This window comes from Tursiops truncatus, chromosome 9 (genome assembly GCF_011762595.2).
Source record: "Tursiops truncatus isolate mTurTru1 chromosome 9, mTurTru1.mat.Y, whole genome shotgun sequence".
In the NCBI taxonomy this organism is placed as follows: domain Eukaryota; kingdom Metazoa; phylum Chordata; class Mammalia; order Artiodactyla; family Delphinidae; genus Tursiops; species Tursiops truncatus.
The window spans coordinates 73886315-73905082 of record NC_047042.1 but is presented as its reverse complement, the minus strand read 5'-3'; the positions used below and the strand labels follow the sequence as shown (position 1 = coordinate 73905082).

At 40.4% G+C, this 18768-nt stretch overlaps 1 protein-coding gene across 1 annotated transcript in view; it reads left to right on the top strand.

The window, feature by feature from the left end:
• Positions 1-18768, top strand: part of CTTNBP2 (cortactin binding protein 2) — a 155329-nt gene that overhangs the window by 8986 nt on the left and 127575 nt on the right. Inside the window, exon 2 of the mRNA XM_033863179.2 lies at positions 3064-3171. Within this exon, the coding sequence (XP_033719070.2) occupies positions 3064-3171 (108 nt within the window). The remainder of the gene's footprint in view (positions 1-3063; positions 3172-18768) is intronic.

The window sequence follows — 18768 nt, the reverse complement described above, 5'->3', positions numbered from 1 at the left end:
AGGGCAAGCTCTCCTGACTCTAATGTGAATCAGAATCTTGGCAATGTCTTTCATAATTTATTAGCTTTTAAAATGGAGTGCTTTGCTTGGGAAGCTTCAGGGAAACAAGGACAATAAAATGTACAATTAATTAAAATCTTTAGAACCACCAGCAGTAGCATTAATAAAATGTTACCATCTAATGCACATAGAATTGCATCTAACTCTCCCATCTCAGTGGGGAAAAACCAGGATAAAAGAGTCTTTCATCATAGTCAATAAACTGAGTTTATTGGACTTGGGCTGATAGATTTTCAAAGAAATAGGCTCATAGCCAATAGCCCTCCTCCCTACATAAAACATCTGGGTGCTCTCAGCTTTAATAATAACAGTCACCTGCCTTTATTTAGTACTTCATTGACATGTTCTTTTTTTTTAATCGAAGTATAGTTGATTTACAGTGTTATGTTAATTTCTGCTATACAGCAAAGTGATTCAGTTATACATACATATGTATGTACATACATACATACATATATATACACATTCTTTTGTTATATTCTTTTCCATTATGTTTTTTCATAAGATACTGAATATAGTTCTCTGAGCTATACATATACAGTAGGACCTTGTTGTTTATTCATCCTATATATAATAGCTCACATCTGCTAATCCCAAAATCCCACTCCATCCCTCCCCCAACCCCCTTGCGCTTGGCAACCTCAAGTGTGTTCTCTGTGTCCGTGAGTCTGTTTCTGTTTCGTAGATAGGTTCATTTGTGTCATATTTTAGATTCCACGTATAAGTGATATCATATTGTCTTTCTCTTTCTGACTTACTTCACTTAATATGATGATCTCTAGTTGCATCCATATTGCTGCAAATGGCATTATTTCATTCTTTTTTATGGCTGAGTAGCATTCCATTGTATATATGTACCACATCTTTATCCATTCATCTGTCGGTGGACATTTAGGTTGTTTCCATGTCTTGGCTGTTGTGAATAGTGCTGCTGTGAACATGGGGGTGTATGTCATTGATAAGTTCTTGTTTAATCCTCACAAGAACTTTGTGGGATAGATGTTGGGATTTCTTTTATATAGATGAGAAAACAGACTCAGATAAGTTACAGAATGCTTCTCCAAGTATCGTCTTTGGACCAGAACCACCACCAGCAGCGGGAGCACACAGAAAGGCAAATTCACAGCCCCACCTCAGAATCAAACTTCAAGGAGGGAGCCCAGCAATCTGTGTTAACAGATTGTTAATCTCCAGGTGATTCTTATGCCTGAATTTGAAAAGAACTGGGTTATAAGACTTACGTGAAATAAGTATGAATGGGAGCAGAATTTAAGCCCTAGTATATTGGACTTTACTATTCACAGAACATCCATAAGTTAACCTTCCAAACAAGGGTCTCCCAGAACTATCCATCCTGTAGGCTTGCTATAGGTTTTTTTCTTTTTTTCCATCCTTAGCCCCTGCCTTTACAAATAACTGCTCTGTTGAATGTATGTACGAAAAGAAACAGTTTTAAGAGGAAGATCCTTTGAAAATCTTTCTTCAGAGAGCCAGCTAGCTCTGGTCTCTTTCCCTTTTATACCATCATCTTCTTCCAGAAGGTTCTTTGGAAACTGAGAAGTGACCAGTTCTGGCCATACCTGTTTGGAAGTCCCTGGAATCGTTTATAGGCTTTGCTATGTTTACTTCTGTGTCATCACAGTGATAGTACAGTGTCAGATACATAGGTGCTAAACTAGTTCTCATTGGATCATTGATAGAATAGCACTGTTTTCATCTCTAGAATGTTGGCACTGTGCTGACAAAGTGTGCAGACAAATCCCAGTACTTGGTTGCAGTTTTGCCATTTCCTGGTTGTGTGAACTGCGTGCATTATCCGACTCCTGAGCTGTGGTTTCCTCATCCGAAAAATAGAGGGGATGATACCTATTTTATAGGTTAGATTTGGTTCTTTGAGAGTTCTTTGGAAACCACTGGGTGCTAGGCAGATGCGAAGGCATGTTCGGAAACGTCCTGAAGACTGGCTTCTGAGGTCGGGTGTCCTGAGACGTTTGGGGATGAACGTGTGCTCCCCTCCCTCTGATGGCGACTGGGTTTGTCAAATGAGTCTCCACGGAAGGGAGAAGTGGACTGTGTGCTGTAGAGGAAGCTGGGGCTGTGGACTCACCCAGGCCCGGCTGTGAGCATGCTAACCCGTCATCTCTCAGCTTCATCTATAAGATGGCTATCAGGAGACCTGCTTGTAAAAGTTGTTGTGAGGAAAGAGGGCAGAGTTGGAGACAAGAGAGTTGGGAACCAGACTCGCCTGACCACAGGCCCAGATGACTGCATGTGGGTGGCAGGCCAGGCCTCTTACAAGCACACTACATGTGCGTGTGTGTGTTTGGTCGCGGGTAGCACAGAGCATGCTTCTTCTAAAGGGGCAGCTGCTACTTGGCTCTGTGGATTATTACCCTGTGGGAATGTGAATCTGGGGTTACCCGGTCATCTGAGTTTTGAGGGGAAGCCAGCGATCTGGATCTTTGGGTGACATCTTTAGATTTTCTTAGCACTGACTGAATAAAACAAAACACTTTGTGGCCCAAGTAACACACATCTGTGGGCCAGATTTGGCTGTAGGCTGCTAGCTGGTGGCCTCTGCTGCAGTGTTCTATAAACATGACCTGTTATTATTGGAAGTCTTGGAATTTATAATAACCTCACAGGAGCCTTTATGTTGGGGCCCTTCGAGCAATACGTTCGTGCTCTCTTTGCTACCTTTGCAACTTCTCCCCAACACACACTGGGCCTGTTTTGATACAAACTCCGGGGACTTTAAATTTGTATTGCACAGTATAATTTAAAGAGATCCTGAAGCTGGGTGGGGAGGCAGGCTAGGAAAATAGATCTCCTCAGTGGAGAGATTTGGGATATTGGTACGTTGGTTTTTACCTCTCCTCCTAGAAGGTCAGACCGTGGATTGCTGCCAGACGGGGCCCCTCGGGTTTGCTGAGCCACTGGGATAAAAATGGTCCATTGCATACCTTTAGGAAGTTTTTTCATTTTTTAAAATTTGTGTTACAGAAAAAAGACTTCGATGTGGACAACCTCAGTAAATCAGAGCTTCGGATGCTCCTCAGCGTGATGGAAGGGGAGCTGGAGGCCAGAGACCTCGTCATCGAGGCCCTGCGGGTAAGAACCTTCTAGGGCCGAGTCCCATTTCTATATCTTTTTCTTTTCTCAAATGGCCAGTGGCAAAGCTGCTGCTTCTTAATTTTTGAGTCATATAGATTTAAAATGTTACATGAGGTTAAAATGTGCCCCTTACCCCAGATACCAACCCATAACCTTGATAAGCCCAAACACACACTGAGGTCAGATGGTCATCGAAAGGAGGGAGAATGATTCTAAACCGTTTAATTTGAGGAACTTGAGAATTAAGCTGTATTGCTTCTGAAATCCTTTTATGTTTCCCATATGTATTTGGTTAAAGACACAAGTTCTCAGAAAATTGGTAGCTTGGTATCCTAAACATATATGAGGCCAGTGAGGAAAAACTAAGAGAATCATTTATAAAAGAAATTGCTGAAAATAGAGGTTTTTTTCCTTCATGTATAAATTATGATTTCTTATTTTCAGAGACTCTTGAGTTAAAAACTAAATGTTTATATGTACATAATGTATCTTCGAATAGTTTTATTACTTTTTTCATCTGATCTTACAGTAATTTTTAACTTTACATAATTTGCAAAGAATTATCTTCCAGTATATTAGAATACCTCAGTAAAGTTTTGTTTCCTTAAAAATTATGTTAGAAAATTCTACATCAAGAAAGTTTAGGGCTTCCCTGGTGGCGCAGTGGTCGGGAGTCCGCCTGCCGATGCAGGGGACACGGGTTTGTGCCCCGGTCCGGGAAGATCCCACATGCCGCGGAGCGGCTGGGCCCGTGGGCCATGGCTGCTGAGCCTGCGCGTCTGGAGCCTGTGCTCCGCAACGGGAGAGGCCACAACAGTGAGAGGCCTGCATACCGCAAAAAAAAAAAGAAAGCTTAACTGGTCACTCCCAAGATTGCGCTTGTTTTGCTATGTGAGCCAAACTTAAGGTTTTATTTTCCTCTTTTATATTTAATACTTTGTATGTAATCAGGTGTTTCCTGACTCTTGGTCATTTGACCGAGAGGGATATATTTATTACACAGGAAGTATGGATTTATTTTTTTCACCAGGGAATATTTCCTCAAACTTTGTCTTAGGGAGTTTATTTTAACAAGTGAAACTCTGTGGAATGTATCAATAAAAACAAGGTTGCCCCTGTGGGTGCTAATATGGTGGGGAAAGAGAGAACAGTGGACGGTCAGACATAATGGAGATGGTGGACACGCTGAGAATCCAGTGGGGCAAGGGGCAACAGTTCCTGAAATAATGAGTTAAGTACATTTTCATAACCTGGAAATTGGTATAGTGGGGATAATAATTATTCTTCAATCTGATGACAGAGAATGATGGGCTCAGAAAAAGTGGAGTGTGATTATACCAGCTCCATGCCAGTGATGAATTGAGGGTGTTGCTTTTTGAACGATAAGCATTGCTAAGTAGACTTGTGCACAGTTTGATAGTGAGAGGTATTCTTCCTGTTTCACTTTTGGGACATTTGCACTGTTTGCCAGTGTATATTTTCTTGAATGAACTTTGGGGGAGACAGGCTAAGGCAGTGCAGCACTCAGATCTGTGACCCTCAGCCCAAGGAGAGAACAAGGCAGCAGTCACCTGTGAGGCCAGTAGTGTAGCTTCTTGAGAGCAAAGAGATGTGAGGGCTTCAGTTCTCCCTTAGGTATTTCTCTGTCCCTCTCTATTCACCTGTAAAAGGCATCAGCACGTGGCATTGCCCTCTGCTCACACAAATGTTGGAGCGTTGAGCAGAGTCTGTGTTTTTATGCATCACCTTAGCAACCACATGTATTTTTCATTTTTACTTAATTGCGATACTTTCAAACTTGAGCAGAGGTAAAGGCTTGCTAATGATCAGGGCTTGCCAAACTGAAAGTTTTTCGTAGAATCAAAGCACGTTGGAGCTGCAAGGAGCCTTAGGTGATATTCTGGTTCAGGATTTGCATATCTATCAGACCTAGTTTTTCATTTTCATAAAATACTTTGTATTACCCTTTTACTATGCCGAAATGAAATGTATGGAAAATTGCATATGTAAGTAGGCTATGTTAATAATAACGAATACATTGCCCTAATTGGGATAAGAAGTAACAGGAGAGTAATTTATAATAAAATATTAGGTGTTTCAACATATAACTGCTCAGGCATGACTAGTGGAAGACATGATAAAATAGATGGCTGTTCCCACCTATTCTCATAACATTGACATGATGCAGTCGTTGCAAAAGAATCCTGATCCACACATGCCATGTCATTGACTTGGGTACAGGGAGCAGATTTACTATTGGTGAGGTGATTTTTCTGAAATGGTGAATGACACTTGGTAAAGTTCCCAACAAAAGCAGACATTTACATGACAGTTGAATGGCTGAAAAATTTAGTGTTCATTAAAACTGAATTAAAACAACTTGTTTATGTGTGGAAAGAAGTTACTCTTTAGGCTCAGATAGTCATACTGAAGGTTCTAATGAAAGGAATGAGCAGAGGGACATTTGAAAATTCTGGGGACTTGGGACAGTTCCTGAATGTGTAGCAAACCCCTAGCCCTGCTCCCTAAGTGCCAGTCACTGTGAAAACTAATTGTTCTTGCTTATTTTCAAGACCTCTAGGGTACTGCCCCTGTGGAGGACCACTGGCTTATACCAGTCTCTTTTATTTATAGACTGAAATCAAACAAACAATGAGGAAGTCCAAAGAGATTGAGACTTCTCAGGTTGAAAATGTGACATGCCAGAACTTGGCATGTTTGGAGATTCTTAAAGCCTTTCGTCCCTTTTTAACATTGAGAATTGTGATTGATTTGTTTAGATCATTGCATTTTTAGGAGTAGGTAATAATGTCATTTTCATATACCTGTTGTAGCTGTGGTAGACTCACTGTGTTGATTTACTGATTGACTATTCCCTTGGGGGCATTAGTTGGAACTGGTGAAACTAGTGAAATATTTACTTGGGTCCAGATGTGTCCTTTAGTTACCTTTTCCTTTAACAGTAGAATATAATTTAGTGACTGGCTAGTGCCCCAGAAAGAAATTGGGAAGGAGAGAGAATGTGAAACTTTTATTTTTATTTCATATTATAAGATAAACTTATTCCTAAATTAAAAGTCAAAATCTAAATTAGTAAACAGTATTCAGTTGGGAGAAATACATTTTGTTTCAAGAAAAAGTCAAAAGTACTTTCTCAGTATAGTAAAGATTTTTGAATTTAATATGTAAATTGTGATTTTTTTTGAGATACAAGATGCCTAATTTGTGCCCTGAATTTTATTAAAATTTAGAAATGATTTCTGTTGTGAGGCATTCAAATTCTTCAGAATTTTAGAAACTTTAAAAAGGTATTTCAGACCAAGCTATTTTACTTTTTTAATCGTGTTATCCTGATACTCTTGATTGTCAGGTTACCATGAAAAGTTGCATAGATCATTGAATTAATGGCCATAGACTTGTCAGGACAATCCATAAATATGATTTTGGGGGAAGGGTGTCAGGAAATTACAATATATATTTTGGTACTTTTACTGTTTTCAGATGTTTAAGGTAAAAATATTTCTCAGTAAGTTTATGACTCTATAACAGATATAATATTCTAGACATTAATTTTTATTGGGGGGAAGTTATATTTTAAAAAGAGCAATATTAATGGAAAATCTGAATTGCATAAAGCTGCTTAAATGTAATATGTTTTAATTTCATCGCATAAGAAATATTTTGTTTCTCAGTGATTTCCCTCTCATTCACATAAAGTAGGAATAAATTGTTGAATGAATATATTCTGTATCAAATAAAATCTAGAAAATACTTTGGAGTTTAATAAAGAATGTGTGCAACAAGAAGCAGCTATATTTTCTGAAAACCAAGATAGACACAGAGGCTTCTGAATCAAACTTAATTGAATGTTCAAGATATGAATATACAACTTAATCCAGAAATGATTATTTCAGTGCTCAGTGTTTAGTTTGTGGAATCCTCTGGCCCTCACTCCCTTTTCCCTCTTGCTACTAGTATTTTTACCAGCATCTTACTCAAAGGGGAGACAAAGGCAGAAGATGAAAATGCTGTAATTATAAAATTTTAAGGGTTAAAATTGTTTTAGCCTCCATTTTTACAGGGTCTAGCCCGCTTTCATTAGCATGAGTTTATGTAAATATTATATCATTGAAACAATGAATTCCTTGGGCAGGTAGCTCCAGATTTGCCTTCTTTTTCCATTTGGATTAGATAAATGAGAATTAACACTATTAACAGACAGGGCAGTTCTTCACCCTAACCAGTAGTCACTATAGAGTGACCGTATAATCCAGATTTTCAAGTCTTATTCGCACTGAAACTTTAAGAAGTTAGCCAGTTTAACATTTCCTCAGATAGACAGCATTTGTAGCCCTTGTATCATAGGGGATATCAGATTTTAGAACTGACTTGTGCAAGCAGCTGCAACAAAGAGACCCAAAGTATAATAGATTAAATAAGTAGCTCATTTCTCACATACCATTCTGGAGATGATTGATCTCTGCTGGAGGGGCAGCTCTGTGCCAAGTGGTCTTCAGCTACCCAGGTGGCTTATTGCTCTCCTTTAGGGAATTAGCGTCTTCTGTACGGTTGAAACTTGGTCAGTGCCACCTCCACATCCCAACCTACAGTGAAGGGTGGGGGCAAGGGAGGAAATGAAGGAGAAGCAACTTCCTGTAAGCAGCGCACACACGTGCATTGGTGAGAACTTTTGTGGACGCACCTAGCTGCATAGGAAACAGGGAAATGTCACCTACTGGCTGGCTACATGCTAGTGCTGTGGAGGAAGGGAGGAGCTTAGAGGACCCCTCACAACCTAATACAGCCCATTATCTTGGTGTAATGTTACCGTATACAGTGTCCTGGGATATGGCACAAGAAGATCCTTCTTTCTCCTTCCCTCAGTAGATATTTGTTAAGTGCCTACTTTGTACCAGGCGCAGAAAGTTTGAACTGAATGTCACTGGAGCTTTATTACAATGCCAAGATTGTTCCCATTTAGAAAATTCTTGTATCTTGACTTTATATATTTAAAATTAATTGTTCTGAATAGTGTCATTTGGGCCTAAGTTATACTTTCTCAGGCGGTGACTCAGTATGTATTTTGCCTAGAATATCTTCCTTTTTGAAAACCTGACCTTTCCATTGGGTTCAAAACTAACTCAATTAACAAAAATTTTTTTAACGGTTTTGTTTTAAAGCAGGGTTTTTCCGCCCTCAGCATGATTGACACTTGGGGCCAGGTGTTTGTTGCTGCTGTTGTTGCAGGGAGGGGGCTATCTTCTGCACTGCAGGACGCTTTGTAGCCTCCCTGGCCTCTGTGTGCTCACTAGATAGATGCCAGCAGCACCTCCCTAGTTGTGACAGCCAAAAAGGTCTCCAGATCACCCCCATTTGGGAAACACTGCTGTAAAGTAATACTGGTTAAGGAAGTGCCACTTTCAAAACTATATTCGCTGAAATAAATATAAGAACTTTAATGATTCAAATATATTTTATGATACAGTGATTTTCCTGTGAAATATTTTTTCTCAAAGTTAAAAATTAATCTGAAAATGCCATTTTAACAAATTTCATGACTCTTTCAAAACACAGCACATATTTAAAATTGCGTTATAGCTTCTTAGGCAGAACTTAAATGTTTTATTTTTAAAATTCAAAAACCTTTATGGCTGTATGGCTCAGTGCTGGAAACTTTACGTAGAACAAAGTCAATCTTTTTAAATAAAATGAAAGCATTAAATAGAATAATGTTTCCACTCATTTTGAAAGCAGCTGCAAGTATACTACAGAGTATTGTGAGGGTTTTCCTCATATGACTTGTCTGCTAAATAATGATAAAAGAATAACATTCTGGTTTCAGCTAAGTAAAACACGCAGCCTTTTGTATTTCAAAATTCTCCTATGATTGCAGGCAATTGACTGACCAAAACGTACCCTTTTTTGTGCTGTTTATTTTAATTAACGAATGAATTTGCTGAGCAGAGCTGAATTCGTGAAACATAAATTGTTTTCTTCCCCGTCTGCTGAGATAACGCCTTTGTTCTGCGTCTAGAAAAAGGAAGAGAGTTGACCAGACGTTGTGTTTTTTCTGCAAGCGAATGAGTTTTTCATAATATACAATAGCTGATGATTTTTAAATAGCATTGTATTTGGTCTAGTAGGGCAAACAGGAAATATCAATTTTGATTTTTTCGGAGAGACTTTATTTTCCCTGTTGAACATTTGCTATTAGTGAAGGAAAAAAATAGAAGAATATCAGGCTGCTTTCTTTTTAATATTAGGGGTAGGGGATGAAGAGGTACAAACTATTAGGTATAAAATAAGCTACAAGGATATATTGTACAACACAACAGGGGATATAGTCAATATCTTGTAATAACTATAAATGGAGTATAACCTTTAAAAACTGTGAATCACTGTATCGTACTTATAGAATATTGTACAGCAGCGGCACTTCAATAAAAAATATATAAATGGAATCATATGGTAAAAGAAAAAGGTAATGATGCCATGAAAGCAAAGCGTTTATCACTACCATTTAATACGCAACTGACGTCACTCAAGTATCATTTTCTTCCTGATTATTAATAAATCAGTAGGATATCTGTGAGAACAAACTAAAGATGAAGGTTTCCCAGCTCAGTGATGTACCATTTGATCCACACTGGGTGCAGGATAGGTTCAGGGTTACAAGTGGTATGAAACCAGGAATGTACTTTTGTACACTTCGAAGATTATCATAATTTGTGGGACTGTCAGTTCAATTAACCGTTACTTTAGAATTAGTTCCCTGTGATCTGAAAATAAAGGGTGTTCCTTTGAGGCATTCTGATAATATTTCAGCCATCTCATCTTAACCCTCAGTGGCTAAGCTACAAGTCATGGGTTCTTGTGGGAATTTCCTTTGCCACATATATGACTAATTCTATCTTGATTATAAGAAGAAACAAGGGTCTAAAGCAGTACCCAAAGTTCTACCCTCCTTCTCTTTGGTTGTGGTTACTTTGGGAAGAAAAGAGGTTTCAGGTTCTGCTTTTCAGTTTTCTGAGTCAAAATATAAATAGTTGTTGAACAAATAAGAAAGGAAAGGCTATATCCCATATTTCAAATGTAGTTGGACAGGGTGGGGAAAGGTGAGGGGATCCAGCATCCATTTCTTCAGCAGATGTTTATTGTCTTCAGACATGTCCTGGGCTTCAAGGGTCGTGACCGAGGGGTATGCTTTCTTTCTCATGGATCTTAGAGTCTAGTGGGAGAGATTGACATTAAACCAATAAACACAATATCTAAGGACAAATTATGATTATGAAAGAAAAGGAAAGAATGTTACGAGATTCAGGGTAGCTTACATTGGGTCAGAAAAGACTTCCCTGTGGAAGTGACGCTCCCTGAGACTTGAAGGAGGGATATCCTGAGCCCAGTTGGAAGAAGGGTGTTCAGGCAAAGGGAGCGGCACATTCAAAGGCCCTTGGAGAGGAAAGAGCTTGATACTTGATAGGAACTTCAGGAAACCAGACAGCAAGCAAGAGTGGCACAAGATCAGATACAGATGGTGGCTGGGGCCAGACCATGCTGGAGGGCGAAGGCTGTGGAAAGGCTGGATTTCATCCTACATCAGGTGGTCAGCTGTTGATGTGTTTAAGCTGGAGAATCCCAGTGATTTGATGTGCTGTTAAAGTCATCTTTTAAGAAAATGCAAAATTATAGTGTATTCTATTTTTTGTATCAGAAGTTTAATTTATTAAGTGTAAATATTTTTAGCTTATCACCACTTCCAAAGGAAAAATTACAAAGAACACCCTAGCTGTTGGGCAGACAAAAGTTTGTAGGAGAGCCATAGTAAAGAGGTAGAATGTCACAGTGGTTGTCTTAGAAATGTGAATATCTCAGATGCTTCCAAATATTGCCCTTGAAGAGGGCATGGAAAATGTGCTTGCTCATCACTTTTGTCACTTAGCCATGAACAGTGTTTTTCTTCAGAGGGTTAAGATGAGCTGATAATGGTTTTTAGTTAAGGTCTTGTGCACCTAAGATAAGATGGATAAGGTAAATCCTCCACTTGAAATTTTTTGAAAGGCAAAATTCTCTCTTCAGTTGTATTTTTTTTCCCCAATCCAGTTCTCCTCAGTTCAGCTTAGATTTTTAAATTAAATGAAATTTTGGTTAAAAGACCTCTTCTTTCATAACTTAGGTCTTTAGAACTTTACAGTAATCTTATCTGTTATAAAATCAAATGCCTTTTCAGCTTTTCCACAGAGGATTGGGAAAAGGAGCAGAGGATTGCTTCACATAGTGCTAAAGATGACCTGGCAAGAATGTAAGATACATTTCAGCGCGGTCGGAATTTGTTCTGCTCCAGGACATCTATGTTGGCCTATTTTAAGTGGACCATTACAGGGCTTATGCTCACATAATTACCCCTTACAAAAATAAAATGCTAAAGCCGACAAGCTCTCCAGCAGCCCCGACCCCTTCTCATGACATTCTTCCATGGAAAACAGACCGTGGACAGAGTCTTCTCTTGGTGTCAGGCACTGCACTAGGCACCTTACCTGTATTAAAGTGGAGTTGCCTCTCCTATGGGTATTAGGTTTTAATGGTTAAAATAATGCAGATAGTAAGCCCTTGGGAAGCTCTTAACTTACCAGTAAAGTACATGAGACATAGTTTTGTATATACAAGCCTGAGTAGTGATTTTTATGCACAGCATAGGTTGATTCTCACCAAGTTAGAAGGAAAGGACCATCTGTGTGCCGGTGTCTGGGCATTGCAGCTCTTCTGCCTTTAAGGAAGACTTTAAATCCCTAGGTAAATGGGGTTGGGTGGGTGCTTTAGTAGCACATCTCTCTGGCCTTAATGCAAAGTCACAGGTTTGTCTGAATTCTAAGGATTAAACAAGGTCATACGCTACAGCACCTAGCAAAGGATCTGACACATAATAGGTGCTTGAAAAAAGTATTTGCATTTGAATCTCAGTCTGTGTTGGTAGAAAATATTTTCCCCTGCACTTTCTCCTCCTCACACTTCGAAAGTTATAGGACTAGACCTTGCTCACCTGCTTCCTGTCTAATAAAGTGGGCATTGCTTCTTATTTCTTAGGGTAGAACTCTCACTCCTCAAGTCAGAATTGGCCAGATGGAAACGAACGCTAATCTAGGCTACTAATTTATCCTTGCAGCCCCTAAGGCAGGCAGGAAAATAAGCAGTGGTAGGAAATCAGATGGATATTTTGAACCATCAGGCCACAGGCTGAAAAGAGGTAGAGTCAGCATCATTTCTGGGGGCTCCTGTGGTGGCTGTATGGGTCCTGAGTGAAGAGAAATGACTTGTCAGGTGTTGTCCAGACAACGTTTTCTAAAGTAAAATTATCCCCCGCCAAAAGAAGGCTTAGCAATTTTGGAAATTTCTCAAGTGTTTTGGGAATAGGATAATGTGTACTGTCAATTATTTTTAAAAGTGACGTTCTAAGTGTATAGAAATGGTGGGATAACAGTTAGACCTATGAACCGTCATAAATACTTATCCTACAGCTTGTCAGTCTGTTTCCCACATCTTCATATTTAGGCAGCATACGCTTTTGTATGTTAAATCTTTGATTTTCGGTGGCATTGCTTTAAACTTGGCATGAATCATTCTGTTTACAGCCACCTTTGTTCCTGGCCATCTAAAAGTGAAGAGGAAGGAGGTGGTTCAATCCTTTCAAACTATCATGGGATATCACTTACAGGTGGACTCTAAAAATGGATACAAATGAACTAACTTACAAAACAGAATCACAGATTTAGAAAACAAACTTATGGCTGCCAAAGGGGAAAGGTGGGAGGGGGTGAGGCATAAACCAGGAGGTGGAAATTAGCAGGCATACCCTTCCATAGAGAAAATAGGTAATCGATAAGGAACTATTGTATAGCACATAGAACTCGGCTCAACACAGTGTAATCACCGGAAGAGAATATAAGACTGGTAAGAGTCTGAAAAAGAATATATAGATGTCTCTCTCTGTAAGTGAATCCAGGAGATGTACACCAGAAAGAAACACAGCATTGTAAATCAGCTATACTCCACTATAAAAATAAATTACAAAAAAAAATCCTTTCAAACTAAAACAATTTCTTTTCTACAACCTCCTTCCTTCACCCCATGATTGTGGTCTAGGCAGTAGGCAAACTGAAATCAAGAAAAGGGTCAATTCCATTTGACTCATGCTTCCAAGGAATCCTGAGGTTTGCTGCAGTTTCCAGCAGGCAGAATTTGGAGCAGGACGTGGGGATGGAATGGGACTTAACATTATTGAGTTTTTATTATGTGCTGGGCACTTCACATACATTATCTCCTGTCATCTGTATGAAATCGCTTGATCAGTTACAGTTGCCCACTTTAGGAATAGAGAAACAGCCTCTGAGAATCAATAAGCCATTTTCTCTCTGACTCCTAACCTTGGCTTTCACCATGCCTCTGCTTCAAAGGAAACATTGATGACACTAATCATTTTCCTAGAGCTGGAAGTTGTCATTCATGGAATCTTTATCTTACTTTAAATGCTGTGAATTCCCAGAACATTTCCCACACACCTGTAGTCAATTGTAAATATCAAAAGCTGCACAGAAATTGAAACTACACAGAAATTGTTGTTGGAAAGTCTTCTGTTTAATCAAGTGCTGTTCCCTCCCAAGTGACTGCAGGTAATTATAAACAGAAGTAAATGCGGCAAGACTTCTAAGATCTTATTGAATGGCAATTATGAAAATATAGAAGAGCATCATTGATTTTTTTTGAAATGTTTGTTTACTCACAAAGAGAAATCCCTTGGGAGGATCTTCCCTCTAGAAGTGTCTGAATCTTGTGATCAACACTCTAGAAGATCCTAACCTATGATCCTGTCTGCTGGAGAGGAGAAAGGATGCAAAGATAATAACATTTTCCTGCTTTGTCATCTCTTGCTGTGTTACAAACCCCCCAGAGATGTAATGGTTTTAAAGAACAACAATCATTTATTTTGCTCACATGTCTGCAGTTGAGGCTGGGCTTTTTAGGGACCGCTCACCATCTGCACCTCACGTGGCAATGGGAGTAGGGTGGGGGGTGGCTGGAGGATCTGCTTCAAGATGCCTCCCTCATGTGCTCGCTGCCTGCTGGGAGATCAGTGGAGACTATGGGCTGGGGGCTTGCGTTCCTCTCCATGGGCTGCTTGGGCTTTCTCGTCTCAGGGTGGCTAGGATTAATCAGTGAACATCCTAGGAGACAGGAAACAGAATCTTGTAGTGCCTTAAAGTTTGGGTCACAAGGTCACTTTCCATTATATTCTGTCAAGCAGTCACAGGAATCAGATTCAAGGGGAAGAGACATAGACCTGACCACCTGGGAGGAGTGTCAAAGAATTTGGGGATGATGTTTCAAAAACTCCAGAAAAGTGATACTTACTGAGCCCTATCTGCCAGAAGTACTCTTTAGGACTTTATGTAGATTATCTCATTTAATCCTCAGCTGTCTCCCTTGAAGGAGATGTATTGTCATCTCACTTTAAGGCTCGTGGTTAAGAAATGTGTTCTGTGTCACACAGCTGATGAGTGTGGAGCCAAAACTTGGACCCAGGCCTTTCTGACTGTAAGTGCATCTTCCTAACCCCTCTCCTGTATAATGTAGTGGAAGAGAGTTGTGCAATGGCTACTAATTATAATGCAAGGCAGGCTTGTATATTGTCCTAAAGCATAAATGAAAGAGGTTTTTTTTTTTTTTTTTTTTTTCGGAACGCGGGCCTCTCACTGTTGTGGCCTCTCCCGTTGCGGAGCACAGGCTCTGGACGCGCAGGCTCAGCAGCCATGGCTCACGGGCCCAGCCACTCTGTGGCATGTGGGATCTTCCCGGACCGGGGCACAAACCCACGTCCCCTGCATCGGCAGGCGGACCCTCAACCACTGCGCCACCAGGGAAGCCCTGAAAGAGTTTTAATGAAGATGGATGGCTTCTGGGAAGAGGTGGCATTCCAGGAGTCCTTTGAAGAATGATTAATTTCTAGAGCAATTAATAATTAGAGCAATGAGAAGTGGGTATGAGTCAGAAAGACAGCATGAGCACAGGATGTTTGTGTGCTCTGGGCAGAGTGAGGATGTAAGGGGGCCTGGAGAACAGGCTATGGACTGAGGTAGTAGGAGCTGGGACAGGCTCTGTCAAGGAGGGTTTGAAGGCCAAGCTGAAACATCTGTGTGACTAATAGGATAGACAGGGCAGAGTCCCTAAAGATTTTTAAGCAGGGAAATGGACTGACCCTGAGGCATTGGTTTTCTTTTTTTTAAAATACATTTATTTATTTATTTTTGGCTGCGTTGGGTCTTTGTTGCTGCGCACGGGCTTTCTCTAGTTGTGGCGAGCGGGGGCTACTCTTCGTTGTGGTGTGCGGGCTTCTCATTGCGGTGGCTTCTCTTGTTGTGGAGCACGGGCTCTAGCCACGCAGGCTTCAGTAGTTGTGGCACGTGGGCTCAGTAGTTGTGGCTCACGGGCTCTAGAGCACTGGCTCAGCAGTTGTGGCACACGGGCTTAGTTGCTCCGCGGCATGTGGGATCTTCCCAGACCAGGGCTCGAACCCATGTCCCCTGCATTGGCAGGTGGATTCTTAACCACTGCACCACCAGGGAAGCCCCCAAGGCATTGGTTTTCAAAGTGTGGTTTCCAGGCCAGCAGCATCTGCATCACCTAGGAACTTGTTAGAAAAGTTATGGTGTTAATTGAAAAAGTCAGACAGAGAAAGACAAATACCAAATGATTTCACTCATATGTGGAATCTAAAACAAATGAGCAAACAAAAGAAAAACCTCATAGATACAGAGACCAGGTTGGTGGTTACCAGAGGGGAAGAGGAAGGGCATTGGTGGGTGGGCAAAATGGGTGAAGGGGGTCAACTATATGTTGGTGGGTAACAACTAGATTTGTGGTGGTGATCACACTAATGTAGACAGATGTTGAATTATAATGCTGTACACCTGAAGCTTATACAAAAAAGATGCAAGTGTTTAGCCCCGCACTGTAGACCAACTGACTCAGAAACTTTGGGGGTGGAACAAGGTATATTCTCTGGTCTCACAAGCCCTTCAGGTGATTGATTAGTGCTCAAGTTTTAGAACCACTGGTCTAAGGGGTGGGTGGGCACTCACTGTAAAGCAGGTATGTTTTATGTAACATAAAATCAGGGTGCACTGAAATCCCTGGTGCTGATTAAAATCCCTGAAAGCTGGAAGGGCTTTCTGCCCAGTAAGCAGAATGGCCAGCAAATTGGTGGCTGCTGCTGATTCTAGTTGTAGAGAGATTTTGATGAGAAAAGGACAGCCAGTGGCTGGTCTCAGGACAGCTTCTCCAAAAGCCGCCATCAGGTGACTCAGCCCAGACATGTTCTCAAAGAAGCTGTGGGAATCATGCTAAAGGAGCTTTTGTGAATTGTTGGACTAAAATAAAACACATTATCAAGACATTAAGAACTGTGTGTAAAAAATGGATATTCTGTTACGGTCAATGTGATTGTTTTATTTACTGCTTATACCCCTGATGGTTCCACAGATGATGTGATGTAGCTTACAAGAATAAAAACAGCAAGATGGAAAAATAGAAGTATGTAAAAATCGAGATTAGGGGTTAAAACAGGGACACACAAGCCTTGTAGTTATAAGACCTCTTCCTCTAATGAAATCTTTCTTGGGGGCCCAGTACATAAAACAGAAGCTGAGCCACTGAGTTGAAGCAGAAGTTGGGGTTCTGTGCTTCCTGATGGGAAAAATAGTAATGGGCAAGTTACATGATTTGTGTTGTTCATAAGGAAAACTGCCATGGCAGTTACTTCCACAGGGAAGGCAGACTCTGGGTTACTGAGGTCGAAAATTTCTGTAGTGCCTCTTCAGATGGGAGGTGTTTTCAACGGTGTCCACATAAAGTGTGATAGCTGGGTGTAAATGACTGCTTTTGTCTACCATCCAGAGACGTAAGTGAGAGGCAGGATGCTTAGGTGAGGTAGCCAGGGTGGAAGTGAAGGGCGTTGGGTGGTGGGAGTGGGGCAGGGCAGCAGGGGGTTAATGCACAGCTTCCCCGGGGGTTTGCTGTGAAGGAGGCAGTCAGTAGACACTCTAAATAAGCAGATGGGCTGTGTCACCTTCAAACCATTTGCCAGTGTGATCTCATATCATTTGCTGCTGTTCCTTGTTTAATCAGTTCATGTACACGTATTTCAGACTGAACAAGTCATTTATATTCAAATGTGGTTAGGCAAAGCAGTAGCTCTAAAAATTTGAGGGGCTTCCCTGGTGGCACAGTGGTTGAGAGTCCGCCTGCTGATGCAGGGGACACGGGTTCGTGCCCTGGTCCGGGAAGATCCCACATGCCGCAGAGCGGCTGGGCCTGTGCGCCATGGCCGCTGGGCCTGCGCATCCAGAGCCTGTGCTCTGCAACGGGAGAGGCCACAACAGTGACAGGCCCGCGTACCGCAAAAAAAAAAAAATTGAACATGGGACAAAAAAGTGTGAAGACGTTTTATATCGGTGCTTCCAAAAGAAAAGGAGAATTGATGTTAAATAATTATGGCTTATAACATTTTCTAAGAATGTCTGATTACTGCCTGTAACAAACATTTTTGTGTCACAAATTTATGAATGTCCTTTGTAGTTTACTGTTAGTTGACATTAAGCACTGGATGTACCACACTGTAGCACTGTAATAATTTCACTAAATATTTCCTCTAATCAACTGACTTCAGTTTGGAAGTTCATCAGTTTGAAAGCTTATCAGTTTTCCACATGCTTGGTTTTGGACTTTCCAGTTCCCTTTATTGTACTTTCCATGCTTTGAAGACCAGTTTGTGCCACATTTTTTCCGGCACACCTCAAATGGTTTAAAATGTTACAAGCACTTTGGTAACCCCGCAGTCTAGAATTTCGTTACTCATTTCTTTTCTTCCTGCCAGTGGATTGTGTATGGATTTTTACAGGGCCTTGTTGCTACTCTCTGCTGTGTCTCCAAATGGATAGTATGTTTTCAAATTGAACTAACCAAGTGTAACTGTTGGTAAATATTCACCATCATTTTTGCTTCCTAGCAAGTTAGGCTACCTTACCTGAACTAAACTAACTACTGTACCCTGACTAAAAATGAGAGTATTTTTAGTGAGACAAAGAAGCTAGCTTTTAAATCTTGACATTTTTAACAAAGGAGTGAAGATTCCCCGATAGGAATAATAATGGAGCAGCTTTTAAACATTTTTATTAGTAAAAATAATTATTAGAATTGGAAGTTTATACCAGCTTTGTAAAATGTAACAATTTACAGGCTATTCAAATGTCTCTTCATTAATCATTGTCCTAACTGTATAGATAACATTGTATGATATTTTAAAGTCACAGTTTTTGTTTTGTTTTTGTTTTTGTTTTGTATATGATCTATAGGACCCATATGGGATTAGTCTTTCTCTATGACAGTTTTCCTCACTAATAAGTGAGTTTTAATTCTTCATATACTAGAAAGTTACACTACTTTTTCTTAATAGAAGCATATATCATTTGATAAATTCTGACTTCAAAATTCATCCATAATCTTATCCCCATAACATAGCTGTAGCTAGGTTATTCAACACAGTTT